Source organism: Chrysochloris asiatica, unplaced genomic scaffold (genome assembly GCF_000296735.1).
Source record: "Chrysochloris asiatica unplaced genomic scaffold, ChrAsi1.0 scaffold00092, whole genome shotgun sequence".
NCBI classification, from domain to species: domain Eukaryota; kingdom Metazoa; phylum Chordata; class Mammalia; order Afrosoricida; family Chrysochloridae; genus Chrysochloris; species Chrysochloris asiatica.
The window spans coordinates 548,519-565,325 of record NW_006408610.1 but is presented as its reverse complement, the minus strand read 5'-3'; the positions used below and the strand labels follow the sequence as shown (position 1 = coordinate 565,325).

Genomic DNA, 16,807 nt, shown 5'->3' with positions numbered 1-16,807 from the left:
ATTAAACACTTAACTGATTGTATTCCCCAAGGGCTCCTTTGTCTATTTCAGTCTCTGTGAACCAACAGGCTGTCACTGTTCTGTAGCTAATGAAGACAAGGTATTCCTTCCAGTCTATGCCATGAGTTATGACGAGCTACCGATTGTCGTCCAGCTGACTCTGATCCCCTGGTGACCCCATGTGTGTCAGAGTAGAATAATGCTCCCAAGGATTTTCAATGGCTGTCAGGCCTTTGTTCCATCTCCTGGTGGATTTGAACCTCCAACCTTTCAATTAGAAGTCAAGTGCATTAAGCATTTATTTGTACCATGGATGTCTGTACCATACAGATGTACAAACTACATAGCCTTCTACAAACGCCATGCCTCTCTTCCAGAGGTGGATGGTTTGTTCACTGAGAAGCGGTTTCGTACCTCACTCTTCCCTCACTGGGTGGGGTGATGTCCAATGCCAAAGAATGAGAATGAGGCAGAAAGGGTTGTGGTTACATGAAAGCACAAAGCCCCCAGCGTTGTCCATATGAACTACGGACAGAGGCCAGTCTTCATTGAAGAGAGGGACTCACAATCATGAGCTACTGAAGAAATATTCTAAGATGACAGATCTGTTCCTTGGTCTTTTCCAAGTCAAAGAATGACTAAAAAGGCTGAAGGAAATAAAGATTTAATTTTTGACTGAAGGTTATATATAAATGGAGACTTGGTTCTCCCAAAGAATGTGGTGCACACTGGGTGTTGGGTGGTTGGTTCTCCAATACCCATCCCAATCCTGTCCAGTGGGCAACAGCAATGTGTTTGGGGAAATGATACTGTTCAATAGTTGGGCCTGAGTGGATTATGGGCTTTCCCGTAGCCCTTGCCATGTGACCAATTCCAGCCAATGAGACATAAAGAAAGAACTTCTGAAGGTTTTTGGAAAGCTCTCCCTTTCTTTTAACAAAGAGACTAATGGGCAGCCATTCTCTCTCCTCAGATCTGAATGAGGAAGGATATTGGCTGACTACCACAGGCAGACCTCACAGCTGTGAGGGGAAATGGTAGAATGATGTCACCATGGTTGAAAGCAGAGTGAAGATGACAAGAGTCTGGTCCTTACTGGCACTGTTGAGTCTCTGGGTCAATGCTGAAGCCGCCCGAACTCTTCATGGACTCTACGTTCCATGGGCCAATGAGAGTTCTCATTGTGTGAGGTTGAGATGGGTTTTCTGCCAAATACTGTCCATAGCACCTTGTTGATAGTTACCAATTGATAGTTAGTTTGGGAGAAGAATGGTGCAGAATTTACAGGACTTAGAGAACGGAACATGAGGGACAAGAGAGAAAGAATTGAGCTGGTCTCTCAGATCACTGATGTAGAGGGGGCATCAGTATACTGACGATGTGGTGGTTCAGTTGGGCTCAGACACTTTTCGTTTCCCTTCTCCCTTCTCCCCTGAGTGTCCGTCCACATATGTGAAAAGGCATGGAGACTTTTGCTTCATCACTGTAGGAAGCTGGAGGTACTTGGATGGGGAGGACAAAGGCTGGGAGAGACAGGAAGGTGACACAGTTGGCATGATGTCTAGTGCAGCCACTGGATCTATCTGAGCCTAGGGTGCATAGGTCAAGCCCAGAGCCATTAGGACTGGAGTGCTGGCCAGAAGCAAAGCCACTTCTGGGGCCATCAATAGTGCGGTACAGAGGTTGAGTGGGGATTTGTCTTCCCTAGCTTGTATGGAATTCAGCTATGACTGCGTACCCCAAGGACTTGTGGACACCAAAGAAGCTAGACTAGACACTAGTATTCTCACAATGGCCACCACTGGTAGTGGCCACTTCATAGGTCGTAGATGTGGCAAAGGTAGAGCCAGAGAGAGGAGGAAGGACACAAAGTCCAGTGGTGACTGGACTGACTGACTGCCTTTCCTTTGGGACGTATTGGACACCCCTGGTTTCTATCAAGGCAGAAAGGAGGCTTAGGGCCATGGTCATCGTTAGCTGCTGTGGACTGATGCCCACTCTTACTCATCATGATGATCCCAGACACAACAGGACATGATGTTGCCCAGTCCTGGGCCATTGCCTGGATTGACTGTGCATTGGCTCATTGTGATCCATAGGGTTTCGTTGGCTGATTTCCAGAAATAGCTAGCCAAACCCTTTTTCTTAGTGTGACATAGTCTAGAAGCTCCACTGGAACTTGGTCAACATCATAGCAACACACAAGCCTCCACCAATAGACAGGCAAGGTGAATCGAACTGGGGACGCCCACTTGGAAGTCTAGGATTCAACCACTAAACCACCAATGTGTGACTCAGTTTGTAACCACGAGTTGGAGAGGTCAGATGACATGAGATTCCACTGGCAGGGACAATAGAAAACGCATTTTGGTTAAAGATAGTCCTGTTTGGGGCCTGGTGAGTTTGAGATGGTTGGAAGTCTGGGATGGGCAGGCTGAGCTTGCAAACGGATCGGAGCACCATCACAGAGAAGGCAATTTTTCACAGTGATTTGGATGGAGTCAGAAACACCTCTCCTCTCAAAATTTCAGCCACCTCAGAGGCAGGAAGAAGAGAGAACTCCACAGGGATGTGTGATTGTGAGATGTGTTTGGATCCCTAGAAACATCTAGAAAGCAGCTGGCTACGAGGCAGGTGTTCATGAAATCGGGGAAAGGGAACATAGCCTTCAAAGTTTAAAGCAGAAGGAGGGTGGAAAGAATGATACCGTGTAGAGTCAGAAGTCAGAAAATGGTCAAAGGCAGAAAATGAAGAACCCGGACCTTTAAGGAACAAAAGAGGAAGAGTCATTTTTTAAAACCTAGCCTAGTTAGCCGAGCAGGTGGAAGGGAGGAAGAAAATCAGGAAAATGTGGGAGAGTGGCAGATGCAAGAAGAATGTTTCAAGAGAGAGAGGGAGTGGTTGATTGTTTCAAATGCCGAACAGAGGTCCATACCAGCACCCTAGCAACCAGGAGGTCTCCATGGCCTTCAGGAGAGCAGTTTCCACAGTGGAGATAAAGCTGCGGCTAGACTGTGTAGACTGAGAAATGAACGGGGGTGGCATGTGTAGACGAAGCTTGCAAAAAGTCTGACTGCTGAAAGGAAGACGGAGATGGTGGTAGCTAACGGGACATGGAGTTGAGAAGGACACGCCAGGTGATAATACAGGGTGAGGATGTAATTGATGGAGCTAAGTGGGAGGGGAGAGAATTCAAGCTCAGGAGACAGGATGGATGTGCCCCAGAAAGGAGCAAAGGAGGGGCTGAGGCATGCTGTACAGCCCACCCATAACTGTTTCTACTTTTTGAAGGAAACAAGAGAGGAAGATGGAAGTGGTCTGAAATGGAAATGTGGAGACTGGGAGTGAAAGTTGACCAGTACTCTAGGGGGCACCAGGAGGCAAAACTGAAAACTAAATTGAGGCTGGAGTCCTTGATGCTGGGAAGCGCCAATGTACACAGCTGTCCGCTTTTCCCCCTGAGTGTGGAAGGGAAGAGGGTAGATAGTTTAGAACTCTGCAAAGCAGGGATATCAGGACAGGACTCTTAGAAAGCCAAGAAGCTTGACCAAGATGGGCTCTTCTTCCACCTGTGCCTCAGGGTTTACCCTGTGTTAAAGTGTCTTCTCACTTATCACAAGGCTTTCCTAGGCTTAAAAACACCAAAAAATTCAAGGAATTAGACAGTGTACCTAGTGGTGGTACCATGGGTGTACATTAACCACAACTACAATCTAAGAGAGAGGACAAATGGGAGCAAGGGGTACAGCCTGAATCAGGAGACAGGAGACCAGGCTTTACTCTTGTCTCCATTCCTGTGTGACCTTGAACAAGTTCCTTCTACTCTGGGAACCCTGCTGTCCTAATAGAATATTTAGAACAGACGGTTTTCCTAAGGTCTCTGCAAGTTCTAAATATCACTGTGCTTACGAGGAGTGGATGGCAGGAGCAATTGGATCACCGGGGCCACAAAAGCCTGGGTACCTTCTTGCTGAGGACCCTGCATCATTTCCTACAGAAAAGATTCACTCCTAAGTACATGGGAGTTTCAAAAAGTTCAGGAGAAAATACCAAGATCCTTTCATTCCATTTTTCCATGGGTTTTTTGAACCCCCAGAGTATATATCATAGGAGACCTGGTGTGGCACTATGGGTTAATGCACTGGACTGCAAAGTTGGTTTGAACCATAAGGTCAGTGGTTCAAGCTTACCAGCTGCTCCTTGGAAACCCTGTACAGGGTTGCTCTGGCTCGGAACCAACTTGGTGGCACTAAACATAAGATATACCATTGGAGCTCTGGTGATGTAGTGGGTTATATGTTGGGCTGCGAGCCACAAGGTCAGCAGTTCAAGTCCACCTGCAGGAGAAAGATGAGGTTTTCTGCTCCCATAAAGATATACAGCTGCAGAAATCCTATTCAGGGTTGCTATGAGACTGAACCATGCACATGCAAAACAAGAAGTATTTACCCAAACCAAACCCACTGCCATCTGACTCAGGGCGACCCCACAGGGTAGAACAGAAATGCTCCTGGGCTTCTGAGCCTATAAGCTTTATGGAAACAGACAGCCTCGTTTTACTCCAACAGAGTGAATGGTGGACTTGAACTGCTGACGTTCAGATTAGCCGGCCAATGACTAATCCATAATACCACCAGGGCTCCCCTCCTGGCAGTGGTGTTGTTAAGTGCCATAAGAGTTGGTTCAAACCTACCAGCCGCTCCTTGGAAACCCTACAGAGAGTCACTATGAGTTGGAACCTATTCTTTGACACTTAACAACAACAAATACAAGGAACAGGCATTTTAGATTGAATTAACCCAAAATTTTCTGAAGACCTGGTACAACTGTAGTTGTCTTGCATGGCTTCAGAAGAGGGCCGGCTTGGAAATTTGGGGAAAATCCCAGAAAATGCAGCAGGAGCCAAAAAGCCTAGTTCCCCCCCACTTCTGTACAGTGTTTTTGCTTCCCTTGTTTTCCCTGGCTCCTGTCCTGGGCCTTAGCTTCCTTCCTCCAGGAAGCCCTCTGGCTGCCAATTGGACCCCTACCTGCCTGAGAGCTCCAACAGGGAGGCAAATTCCTTCCTGGCTTGGCTTCTCATTTACCCAACAGGCGGGGCAGCTTTGCAGGCCACACCTGGAGATTCAAATCAAATCAAGAGCCTCTCTGCCTTGGGGGCACTTCATTTGTATTTTAGCTGATCAGAGGAAATCATGCAGAGACCCACTTCAGAAGTAAACTGAATGAAAAGTGGGACCCCCTCAGCTTCCAGCTGTAGGGTGATACACCCTCCCACTCTCCAAGGTGCACACTTGGAGCTGGGTACCCCCACAGCCTGGCACACCCACAGCAGAGGTGGGCACTGCCCTGAACTGGGATTCTGGAGGGCTTTCACACTTTTCTTCATACCTGTCTTGACTGCAAACATGGAAAGGGGCTAACACTGGTTTGGGCCTGGGCGGAAAAGGAGTCATTGGGAACTGCTGGGGCACGCCAGGAGGCTGCACTGCTGCTCTTCACCACCAGAGGGCACTGACACAGTGACTGACTGGGTGCTGGTAGTGCAATTTGTGGAGCTCCTAGTTAAAGAATTTCAGCGACAGCAGAGCATTAATTAACCCAAGCATAGGGCCCTTCTAGGCGTGAAGCCTTGTGCAGCTGCACAGGTCTCACACCCATGAAGTTGGCCCTAGGTTAGGGGTTTCAGACAGCCCAGCCTTCAAGTCAGAGGAGACATTGAAGCCAGTACTACAACTAACCGGGATCCCTTAGCACTGTCTCCTACCTGCTTTCCTATCTTCTTTTACAATGTCATGCTGACCGTATGCACAATACTGAGAGGGAATTATGGTTTCAGAGAAAGCCACTGGGGTGCAGTTTTTGAAAGAAAAAAAAAAAAAGGTGTATGGCTTCATAATTATTAGGTAACTATCTTGGGAAGCAGAGGGAGCCCCTTCAAGAAACTAAAGTAGCACGGAGAATCCAAGCTCTGCAAATTTCGCTCCAGTTAAGGCTTTTCACTTGCTTCCAAAATTCCCGTCAACCCACAGCAGTCAGCCTGTTCCAAAATATCTGTGGCGCTGTAGGATAAGCACTAGACCTCAGGGTGGTTTGAATCACAAGGTTGGCAGTTCAAACTCACCGGTTGCTCCTCAGACACTCTGTACAGGGTCACTATGAGTCAGATCTGACTCAATGGTGCTTAACAAGAAGCAAGGAGAGCGGCCCAGAACTGACCTCTAAGATCCTTGTCAGTGCTTTAAGGTCACTGTCTAAGAGTTGAGCTGGGGCTGGAGGAAGCTCTGGTGGGAGCTTGAGGCTGTCCAGTCTGTAACCCAATGACTCATTTCTGTCCTCCCCTGGCCTTCAGAGAGGGTGACAAACTTGTGAGCCTATTCTTGCTGTGGAATCTGCTTCAACGCATGATCACCCCATGTGGCAGAGCAGAACTGAGCCCCATAGGGTATTCAAGGCTCTGACCTTTGGAAGCAGATGGCCAGACCTGTATTGCAAGTTGCTTCTGGATGGGTTCAAACTACCAACCTTTTGACTAGCAGTAGACCTACTTAACCACTGGAATACCCAAGGGCTCCCATAACACCCTGCAATTATCCTTCAGTGCAATTTGTGGACACACCATGCTAGTGAGACACACCATGCTAGTGTTTGTAAGACACACCATGCTAGTGAGAAGCTACTTGGGAAACAAAGTCATCCAATCTGATTCACAAGCTAAGGAGGAGGAGGCCAGGGCCACTCGTTTAAATTGGGACCCACAGAGCCCATGTGGAAGTCCTGATGTGGCACTGTGGGCTAATGCGCCAGGCTGCAAAGTCGTTGGAACTGCAAGGTCAGTGGTTCAAGCTCACCAGCGGCTCCTTGGAAACCTTATACAGGGTCGCTATGGGTCAGAATCGACTCGAAGACACTTAACAACAACAACAGAGCCCATGTGAAAGAGCCATGTGGTGATGCAATGGTTAAGCACTTGGCTGCAACCCAAAAGGTTGGAGGTTTGAATCCACCCAGTGGCTCTGCAAGAAAACCCCAACCCATTGCCATAAAGTTGATGCCAACTCATAGGATTTCTGAGGAGCAGCTGGTGGTTTGAATCACCAACCTTGCGATTGGCAGTCCAGTGCTTATCCTATAGTGCCACACCAGGAAATCCTACTTCTACTTTGTTACATAAGAGGAAGATCAACGTGAAAGCGTAACCCAGGTATTCTCCCTGGAAAGACTCGTGGCCACCGAGTTGGCTCTCTTAGTGACTCTATTGGACAGAGGAGAACTGTCCCCTAGGGTTACCAAGGCTTGTAAATCTTTACAGAAGCAGATGTCACATCTTTCTCCTGAGGAGTACCTGGGTTTGAATTGTCCAACGTTCAGTCAGCAGCCCAGGGCTTAATCACTGCACCACCTCCCTGAGAAGAGAGGAGTTTGCATCTGCAAATATGACAGCTAGGTTCCCTTACATAGTTAGCATGTTAACTGTGTCCTGAGTGTTCTCTTATCAGTCTTTTCCCTGGTGAGAATTAGTTTGATAAAGGGTAAATCAAAACAACAACAACAACAAACAAAAATCAAGCCTACTGCCACGGAAGGGTTCCCAACTCATCCCAACCCTATACAGGGTTTCCCAGCTGCAAATCTTTATGAGTGCTGACAGGCTCATCTTTATCCCTTGGAGCAGCTGGTGGACTTGAAACGCTGACCTTGCGGTTAGCAGCCCAATGCCTAAACCACAGTGCTACCAGAGCTCCTTTTGATAAAGGGAAAGTACAGTCCAAATCAATCACTTTTGGACTCTGTGACCTTGAGCAAGTCCCTAATCCCTGTGGGTCTCCTGTTGCATGGACCATTAAGGTGCACTTCAGTCCTAAAATAAATTCTATGATTCTCTGAGTTCCAAGTAAATGTCACAAAGGAGGCTGTCTAGCAGCGACAGGTATTGTCTGTGCCCAAAGCCTTTTTCCAGAGGAAATAATGTCTGAGGAGAGAAAGGACCTCTGTGGACTGACGTGAACTTCTGGTCTCTTCCTCGTGAGCATCTCTAATCTCTGCTGCTTCGAGGGAGGTACCCATGGAAACACAGGCATCTTATGCAAGAGACATCTTTGCTAGCTCAAGGGTTCTAGCACCTACCCTTCTCTTTGGTAATCTTCGTCCAGGTTTGACAGGAGCTGTGAGCCCTCTGTGGAGAGGTCCACAGCAGCCAGGGGCAGGTCCCGATAGGCAAAGTTGCCCAGCTGCACATGGGCAAGGCTCTTGGTCTCTTCGTCTACTTGTTGGGAGATGATTTCAACTTCAGAAATTCCTCCTTCTATGGCAGGCCTGAGGGGGGAGGAGGACAACAGGGAAGAGTCATCCCCAAGAACATAATCATTTTTCCAGTCCCCATGGGGAAGAGGGAGCATGTGCTAGAATCTATGCTGTCCAAGTGGAGAGCTGGTGAAGTGTGAGGCTGCCATTCACCCTTGCTGGTCACCCCAGGGATTGAATCGAGTCTCTAACCAGTCCCATCGCCTCACCTTTTAGGGAAAAGTGGAAGAATGGCAAGAGGAATTGCTCTGATCTGAAAATATGAGCTTTTTCAGGGAAGGTAAACACCCAGATAGTAACACTGCCAGCCAGGAAGGCCATGGTTTTAGTTTTCAGGCAAATCGACATATATATATTAACTTTTTATTGTGAATTGTGTGAAGGTTTACAGACAAGTTCATCAGCTCTACAAGGTTTTTATTAAAGAATGGCTTCCTGGTTTTCCTTGTCAAGGTTTTTTTCCAAAGTTTCAACCATGTATCCAGTGGTAGAGGAAAGAGGTGTTTGTTCACAACTGAAAGGTATACGGTTGGTACGCCTTTGGGGAGCCTTCCTGGAAACTTTGGGAAGCCTTGGGGAATGTAGACAGGTTTGTCCGCAATCAGCTGTCCTTGATTGTCACCCTTCCCCATCTATACTGGCCCCACTATATCTGCCTGTTTAAGGTTGGGAGTAAGAAGTGGGAGTCACTTGGTCAAATGTCTGAGTGACTGTGAGTCTCCTCCTATCAGACTTCCTCAGGGGACCCCCAATCCCTGACAACTCTGGTGGCATTCCAGTTTCTCAAACAGGGGCAGTATCACCTCCCAAACCCAGAAACAAAACCAAAAGACAAACCAGTTGCTGTTAAATCTATTTTAACTCCTGGTGATTCCATGGGTTGCAGAGCAGAATTGCTCCACAGGATTTCATGGACGTTCACCAAGCCTTTCTTCCGAGGTGTCTCTGAGAGGGTGGGCTTGAACAGCCAACCTTTCAGGGAATAGCTGAGGGCTTACCTATTTGTGCCAAATTAACTATGTGGCAAATTGTGGAGCATTTTTTGGTTCCCACAATAACCATGAGGAAGGAAGGAGAAAGTCACTACTGACATATCCAACAATGTGTCCAACAAGCAAGAACTGTCCTGCCCAAACACCAACAGCAGTCCTGCTAAGAGATGCTGGGCTAGATTGTCTTGGTTTAACTTTCCAGGGGCGCCATCTTTGTTTCTTCTTGGATCCCATCGCCTCTTGTAGAAGCTGAGGGTGTGGCTCTTGTATCTCTGGCTAAATAATGAGGGTTTGAAAGGAAAACGGTGTGACTGGAGAGAAGTAAATAATAACTACTTGAGGGAACACTGAGGCTAAGTGTCCAGGATACTGAGAGATCAGTTTTCATACTGAGGATGCTGGAAAGTGTATCAGCAGCTCGGCTCTTGAGCAAGGCTGTAATGCTGACTTCTGTGAGGCCCCTCTTTGCACCTCAGTTTCTCCACTGAGAATGTGAGGAGGTGACACAGATGCTCCCTGAGGACCATTCCATCTTCCTTTATGATCTGATATAGATAAGAACCCTAAGCAGGAGGGAGGGTCTCTAGGGTGACAAGACCCTACACGTGGATGGGGAGCTCTAAACTCTTAAATGTTCTTTTCCAACAACCACTGAAACCTAACCAGCAACACACATTCATGAAGTTGAGGGCTGTATATGCCTATTTGTCTTTTGCTTGAATCATCTAGATAATTGAAGGAAAAGTGGGATTTCTTTTTTATTTGAACACCACAGGTTGACTGCCAAAACTACTTGACTTCACCAAGTAATTTTCAGTGTCCCAATTCTCGTTCATAGCCCTCATTTAAACCTTTGCTTTTCATTACCTGTCAAGCACAGATAATGGTACTCATCATTGTGTGACATTTACAAAATGACTCAAGATCTTTAGACGGGACAGTCACAGGATGTGAGGCTTCTGTGTTTCTTAACAATGGAAATAAAAGTGTAGGTGTTTATGGGGGGAATTCCAACTCCTCCAGATGTTTCCCAAAAAACAGATGATAGGTTGAATTGGTTATTTATTTTTTTGGACTATGCGAGGAAACTATGAACTCCTGAACTGAACAAGCAGAGTTTTCTGAGCATTGGGGTACTCTTGGAGGGCTGGAGTAAGCGTCTTGGAGCCAAGCAGGCTAAGGCTCCAAGAAACATAGAACTTCTATCTTCTGGATTTTTTGCTATATTGTTCCCTTTCTACTGATGGCTGGTCACATGGTTATCTCAGTGGAGAAATAAGCATTCTCTTGGTGGGCGTGAAAGTGCCATAGTTCCTAGTCTGCTTACTGAGACTAGACCTTGACCTTGGATCTGTGGTAGATGATATGTGTCAAGGGCTCCATTCTTCATCCTCCCTGTGACAAAAGGCCTTTGCTATGTGACTTTGCAGCTCTATCGGTCAAAACAAAGTATCTTTTCCCATCCTTTGAATTTAAGTTTAGTCATGTGACTAGTTTTGTCCAATGGAATACTAGCAGGTACCACCCAAGCAGAGGCATTAAAAGGCTCTTGAGAGTTTCTGCTTGTGTGCTCACCTCTGACATCACCATTCAAAGATGCCCAGATGAACCAACTGAAGGATGACAGAAACATGGAGCAGAGCCCAGTCTCCCCTAAATTAACTGACAGCCAGCAGAGCCCCACATTCAAGAGTAAGCCCAGTCAAGATCAGCAGAGCTATCTGCCTGACTCCTCCAGACATGGGAACAATAAACACTTATTGTTGTATTCCACTGAGGTTCTGTGGTGGTTTGTTATGCAGCATGATGGTGCCAGTAAACAGCTGATTCAGCTGGTGTACAAATGCTCCAGATGACAGACCAACCAGGCCCAGAGAGAGGCCAGCACAGTGGAACGTAACAGTGCTGCTCTGATCTTGTCATTTCTGCCAACAATTTATAAAACTCAGGACAAGTGACCATCTTGCTAGTGCTTGGGTTTCCCAACAGTAAGATTAAGTGGTTTGTTCATAGGCCATCTTAAAAGTTTCGGGAACTGAAAGCAATTCGCCCTTAGGAGTATGGTCACTGTTTCATAAGGCCTACTTTGAGGCATCCTCTCATGATTTCTAAATTTCTCTGCAATTCTCATTTTTTTCATTCACCTTTGTTGCTGTTAAGTGCCGTCAAAGCACTTTCTAATCTAGTCTTGAGGTTTGCTTTTGGAAAGGTTTCCCTGTTTTCTGTGGCCTCTTTCATGCTCAAGGAAATGTGTGTTGTGGTTGCCCACATTATAAGATCTTTGTCTTACGGGAGATTTATAGCAATAGTGCTGGATTGCAGGATTCCTCTGCTTTGTGAACTATAGAAATAAATGTGATGTCCTTGTAAAAGGTTGCACAACTGGAGGAACGTAATCGATACCACCAAATGGTACATGTAAGAAACTGTTGAACTGGTGTATGCTTTGCTGTGTATATTCTCAGCAGCAAAGTAATTTTTTTTTTTTTTTTTTTAATGAGAAGCCCTTAATGATAAACTCAGAGTAAAATGAGATTTTTAACAAGTCATTTCAGTGAAGGCTCAAGGACAAACCACCTGAGAGGCCTTCCACTCCATAGGGCTGGGGAGAGAGCTCTCAGCTTGCACACTCGATTTGGATATACTGATTCCCCATTCACAGAGAGGGGATCGTGATACTACTCACTGTGGGTTGGTCATGTTGAAGGATGCAACCAGAGCCACAGATGTCCTGGGTATTCTAGTGGGGCTCAGCTGTCCTGAAGCCTGCCCTCAGCATTTCCAGGCGTGGGATCTATAAGACACACACAAACATGGACCCCTGAAAACAAGGAATCAAATAGATCTTTTTATTACACTCAGATGCCAAACCACAATCCTCTTAAGCGCCTCTAAAAATGGAAGTCCTTAGAATTTTCTCCTACAAAGCATTTTGGCTTTAAAGTAATGCTGAATGTTGTAGTTGTTGTTATGTGCTGTGGAGTCGGTTCCGACCCATAGCGACCCTGTACAGGGTTTCAAAGGCTGTAAATCTTTACAGGAGCAGAAAGCCTCATCTTTCTCCCGTGGAGCTGCTGGTAGTTTCGAACTGCTGACTGTGAGGTTCGCAGCCCAATTTGTAACCACTATGCTACCAGAGCTCCTGAGAGTCTTATCATTATTCTATGTAGGGATAGCAATAGGGTACCTTTATATAGGGTAATTGTAACAATAAAACTTTTTTCTCTCTTTTTTTTTTTAGAAAGGAGGAGACAGGTCCAGAGCGGCTGAGTGATTTTTCTATGTCATGCAGATGTGATGGAAGAGCCAAGCTAGACTCCAGATTTTCCGATTCTTTATCCGCAGCTCTTTCAGAAAGCCTGGGAAGCTTTAGACTTCATTCTTAAGCCAGTTGCCATTGAGTCGATTCCAACACATGGTGACCCCATGTGTGTCAAAGCAGAACTGTGCCCCATAAAGAATCCAACAGCAGACCTCCAGGCTTTTCTCCCATGATGCCTCTCTGTGTAGAGTCAATCTGTTCACCTTTCAGTTGGCAGGAGAGTGCATGAATGGTTATCGTCTTAAAAATCTCAACTATTTTCCCACTTATTTCTTTCTCCATTTTGCTTCTTTTTCTTGTTTTTCTTCCAGGCTTTCCACTCTTCCTCTTCTCAATCGGACCTCGCAGTAAGGGAGGCAGCGTAGCGGAGTAGTTAAGAGAGCAGGTCTGCAATCAGTCTGGCTCTCACTTACTAGCTCAGTGACCTTGCATAAGTTATGTAACTGCTTTATCCTCAGATTTCCCATCTATAAAGTGGGGATAGTAACAGAACTAACTAAATAATGCATGTAAGACATTTGGAGGGGTGCAGGACACATAGTAAGCACTGTATCCTTGCTAACGTTCATGATATGTTCATGATCATAATTATTAGTTTATAAATTAAAAGTCTTGTGGAAAACAACACAATTCAGCTGAAGGTGCACATAAAACAAGACAGAATGGGATTCTGGATGATTTTGGATACGTTATTAAGGAGATTACTCAAAGGAGTGATCCTTTTGACAGTCACATTCTACCATAAACTGCTTTTCCTGCCAGAAACCAAGACTCCCTTTTCTAATCCTAAAGCCCAGTCCTGGAGGCCGGAGAACTAGAGATACACAGTGAAATACGGCCAAAAGACATGCAAAAGGAAACGCCACTTCTAGGGGGAAGGGTATCAGAAGGTGGATGGGAAATTTTCAAAGAGGTAAAGCTCCTCTAACTTCTAGTAAGTACGAAACCCCAAGCCTACTGCCATCGAGTCGACTCAGACTCAAAGACTTCCAAGGTTGTAAATCTTTACAGAAGCAGAAAGCCTCATCTTTCTCCTGCAGAGGGGCTGGTGGGCCTGAACTGCAGGCCATGGTTAGCAATCCAGTGCTTATCCTGCAGGATCACCAGAGTTTCTTAAATTAAGAGAGAATTAAAGTTAAACTTGAGGAAACCTTGGGGAAGTTTGTACTCACAACAATGGAAGTAGGAGATAATGTAGAGTTCGCTAAATTGTTGGTATTAAGTGCTGCTGAATCAGTTCCAACTCATAGCGACCTGTTTTCAAGGAGTGGTTGATGGCTTTGAACAATTGAATTTGCAGTTAGCAGTCCAGTGCTTATCCTACAGCACCACACCAGGGTCTTAATATGAGGGGGTCTTCAAACAATTTGTGGAAAAATTCTATTATCCTTTTCAATTTAATTTTTCCATGATTTTTTTGAAGTGCTCTCATTTCCCTATCAGATATTTCTGGAGCAAAAAAAACATTTTTTTAAAATATATACAATTGTAGAAAATAATATAAAGGACCTCTAGTTACCCATTGGAGTCCTGGTGTGGTGCTGTGGTTTAATGCGCAAGACTACAAAGCCATTTGAACTGCAAGGCTGACAGTTCAAGCTCACCAGCTGCTCCTCGGAAACCCTGTACAGGGTCTCTATGGGTCGGAACTGACTCGACGGCACTTAACAACAACAACAACAACAGTTACCCATTGGAGTCCTGGTGTAGTGCTGTAGGATAATTCACTTGACCGCAATGGCGGCCGCTCAAACGGAAATCCTACACAGGGTCGCTATGAATCGTAACTGACTTGACTTCACTTATCAACAAACAATTTTAGAGAACTCTCCATCTTCTCGTACTTCCGTTGTTGTGTCACTGTGAGTCAGAACACACTAAACAGCACTTAACAACAACAACAAAAGTTACCCATCACCCAACTCCAACAATTATCAGCTCTTGGAGAGTCTCTTGTTTCCTTTATATTCCTGCCCACTCCAGACCCCATGATTATTCTGAAATGAGTCCTAACTGATGTTTCACTGATTTGTAAATGTTACAATGTGGCTCTAAAAGATAAAACGCAAAGCAAACTCATTGCCCCGAATGGATTCTGAGAGTATAAGTGCCCCACCAGGTTTCCAAGGCTGTGAATCTTTACAGAAACAGACTACCACATCTTCCTCCGTGGAGTGAGTGGCTGGTGGGTCTGCATCACTGATGTTTCAGTTAGCCCCTCAGCGCTTAACCACTGCATGTCACCAGGGCTCCTTACTCTAAAAGATGAAGCTGTCACAATATATAACCACAACACTACCCAAACTTCCAAATCAGCTATACTTCCCTAATGTTGTTAAGTGCAGGTGTATTTGAACTGCCAACCTTGAGGCTAGCAGTCCAGTGTTTCCCCTACAGCATAACACCAGGACTCAAACACCACACCACATATTCATTGTTCACATTTGTCCTGAGGTTTTTTTGGTTTTGTTTTTTTAAATAAGGGTTTACTGAATCAAGGTCCTAAGAAGGTACACACATTATGATTGGTTCATATAATTTGAGTCCTGGTGTGGTTAAGCACTGGACTGCAAAGTTGTCGGAACCACAATGTCGGCGTTTCAAACTTACCAGCTGTTCTTCAGAAACCCTATACAGAGTCGCTATGAGTTGGAAACAACTCAAAAGGATTTAATAACAGTATAATTCTTAACTGTCTTTTAATCTATAAGTAATTCCTCAACCTCACTTTTTCCATGCAATTTGTTGGAAACACTGGCTTTCTCCTTCAAATCTCCCCTAGTCTGGACTACAGTGATTGTATACGTTTTGTGTGTTTAAACATGTTCTTTTGTCCCCTCTATTTCCTGTTCATTTTATTAGAGTCTTCAATCAGATTTAGGTTAAAAACACAACCAACAACACAATCTTGCTTTGGTAAGACTTTATAGAAGGTATCATGAATTTTATCATGAGACACATAATGTCTTCTTGTCCTTTATGTGATACTAACAACCATTGATGATCACTTCCTAGACACATTAATCCACTGTTGTTATTGTTAGGTGTCATTGAGTCAGTACCGACTCATAGTGACCCTATGCACAAGAGAACAAAACATTGCCAGGTCCTTGACTAACCTCACAATTGTTGCAACGCTTGAGTTCACTGATGCTGCCACTTTGCCAACCCATCTCGCTGGGGGTCTTCCTCTTTTTCTCTGACCTGACCAAACATGATAACCCTCTCCAGTGACCGGTCCCTCCTGACAATATGTCCAAAAATATGAGAGACGAAGTCTGGCCATCCTGGCCTACAAGGAGCACTCTGGCTGCACTTCTTCCAACACAGATCTATTGGTTCTTTTAGCAGCCCATGGTACTTTCAACATTCTCCTCCAATACCACAACTCAAAAGCACCAATTCTTCTACGATCTTCCTTATTCACTGTCCAACTTTCACATGCATATGAGGTTATTGAAAATATCGTGGCTTGGGTCAGGCGTACCTTAGTCCTCAAGCTGACATCTTTGCTCCTCAACACTTTAAAAAAAAGTCTTGCGCAGCAAGCAGATTTACGTAATGCAATATGTTGGTTGATATCTTGGCTGCTGCTTCCATGAGTGTTGATGGTTAGTCCAAGAAAAACAAAGTCTTTGACAACTTCAATCTTTTCTCCATTGATAAGAATGCTGTTTAATGGTCCAGTTATGAGGATTTTTGTTTTCTTTACATTGAGATGCAAACCATACCAAAGGCTATGGTCTTCATCAGTAAGCATTTTAAGTCCTCTTCACTTTCAGCAAGCAAGGTGGTATCATCTGCATATCACAGGTTGTTAATGAGTCTCCCTCCAATCCTGATGCCACATTTTTTCTTCATATAACCCAGCTTCTTGGATTATTTGCTCAGCACACAGGTTGAATAGGTATGGTGAAAGAATACAACCCTGTCACATACCTCTCCTAATTTTAAACTATTTAGTATTCCCATGTTTTGTTTGAACTGACTCTTGGTCTATGTACAGGTTCCTCATGAGCACAATTAAGTGTTCTGGAATAGTCATACTTTGAAATGCTGTCCATAGCTTGTCAAGATTCACACAATTAAAGGCCTTTGCATAGTCAGTAAAGCACAGGTAACCATCTTTCTGGTAGTCTCTGCTTTTAGCCAAGATCCATCTGACATCAGCAATGATATCCCTATTTCCATG

At 45.2% G+C, this 16,807-nt stretch overlaps 1 protein-coding gene across 1 annotated transcript in view; it reads right to left on the bottom strand.

The window, feature by feature from the left end:
* The window catches only part of LOC102823983 (chromosome unknown open reading frame, human C15orf27), a 187,790-nt gene that overhangs the window by 83,088 nt on the left and 87,895 nt on the right, over nucleotides 1-16,807 (bottom strand). The window contains exons 2-3 of the mRNA XM_006866559.1: nucleotides 11,980-12,024; nucleotides 8,125-8,313 (exon numbers count right to left, since the gene is read on the bottom strand). Coding sequence (XP_006866621.1) covers nucleotides 8,125-8,313; nucleotides 11,980-12,024 — 234 coding nt within the window. The remainder of the gene's footprint in view (nucleotides 1-8,124; nucleotides 8,314-11,979; nucleotides 12,025-16,807) is intronic.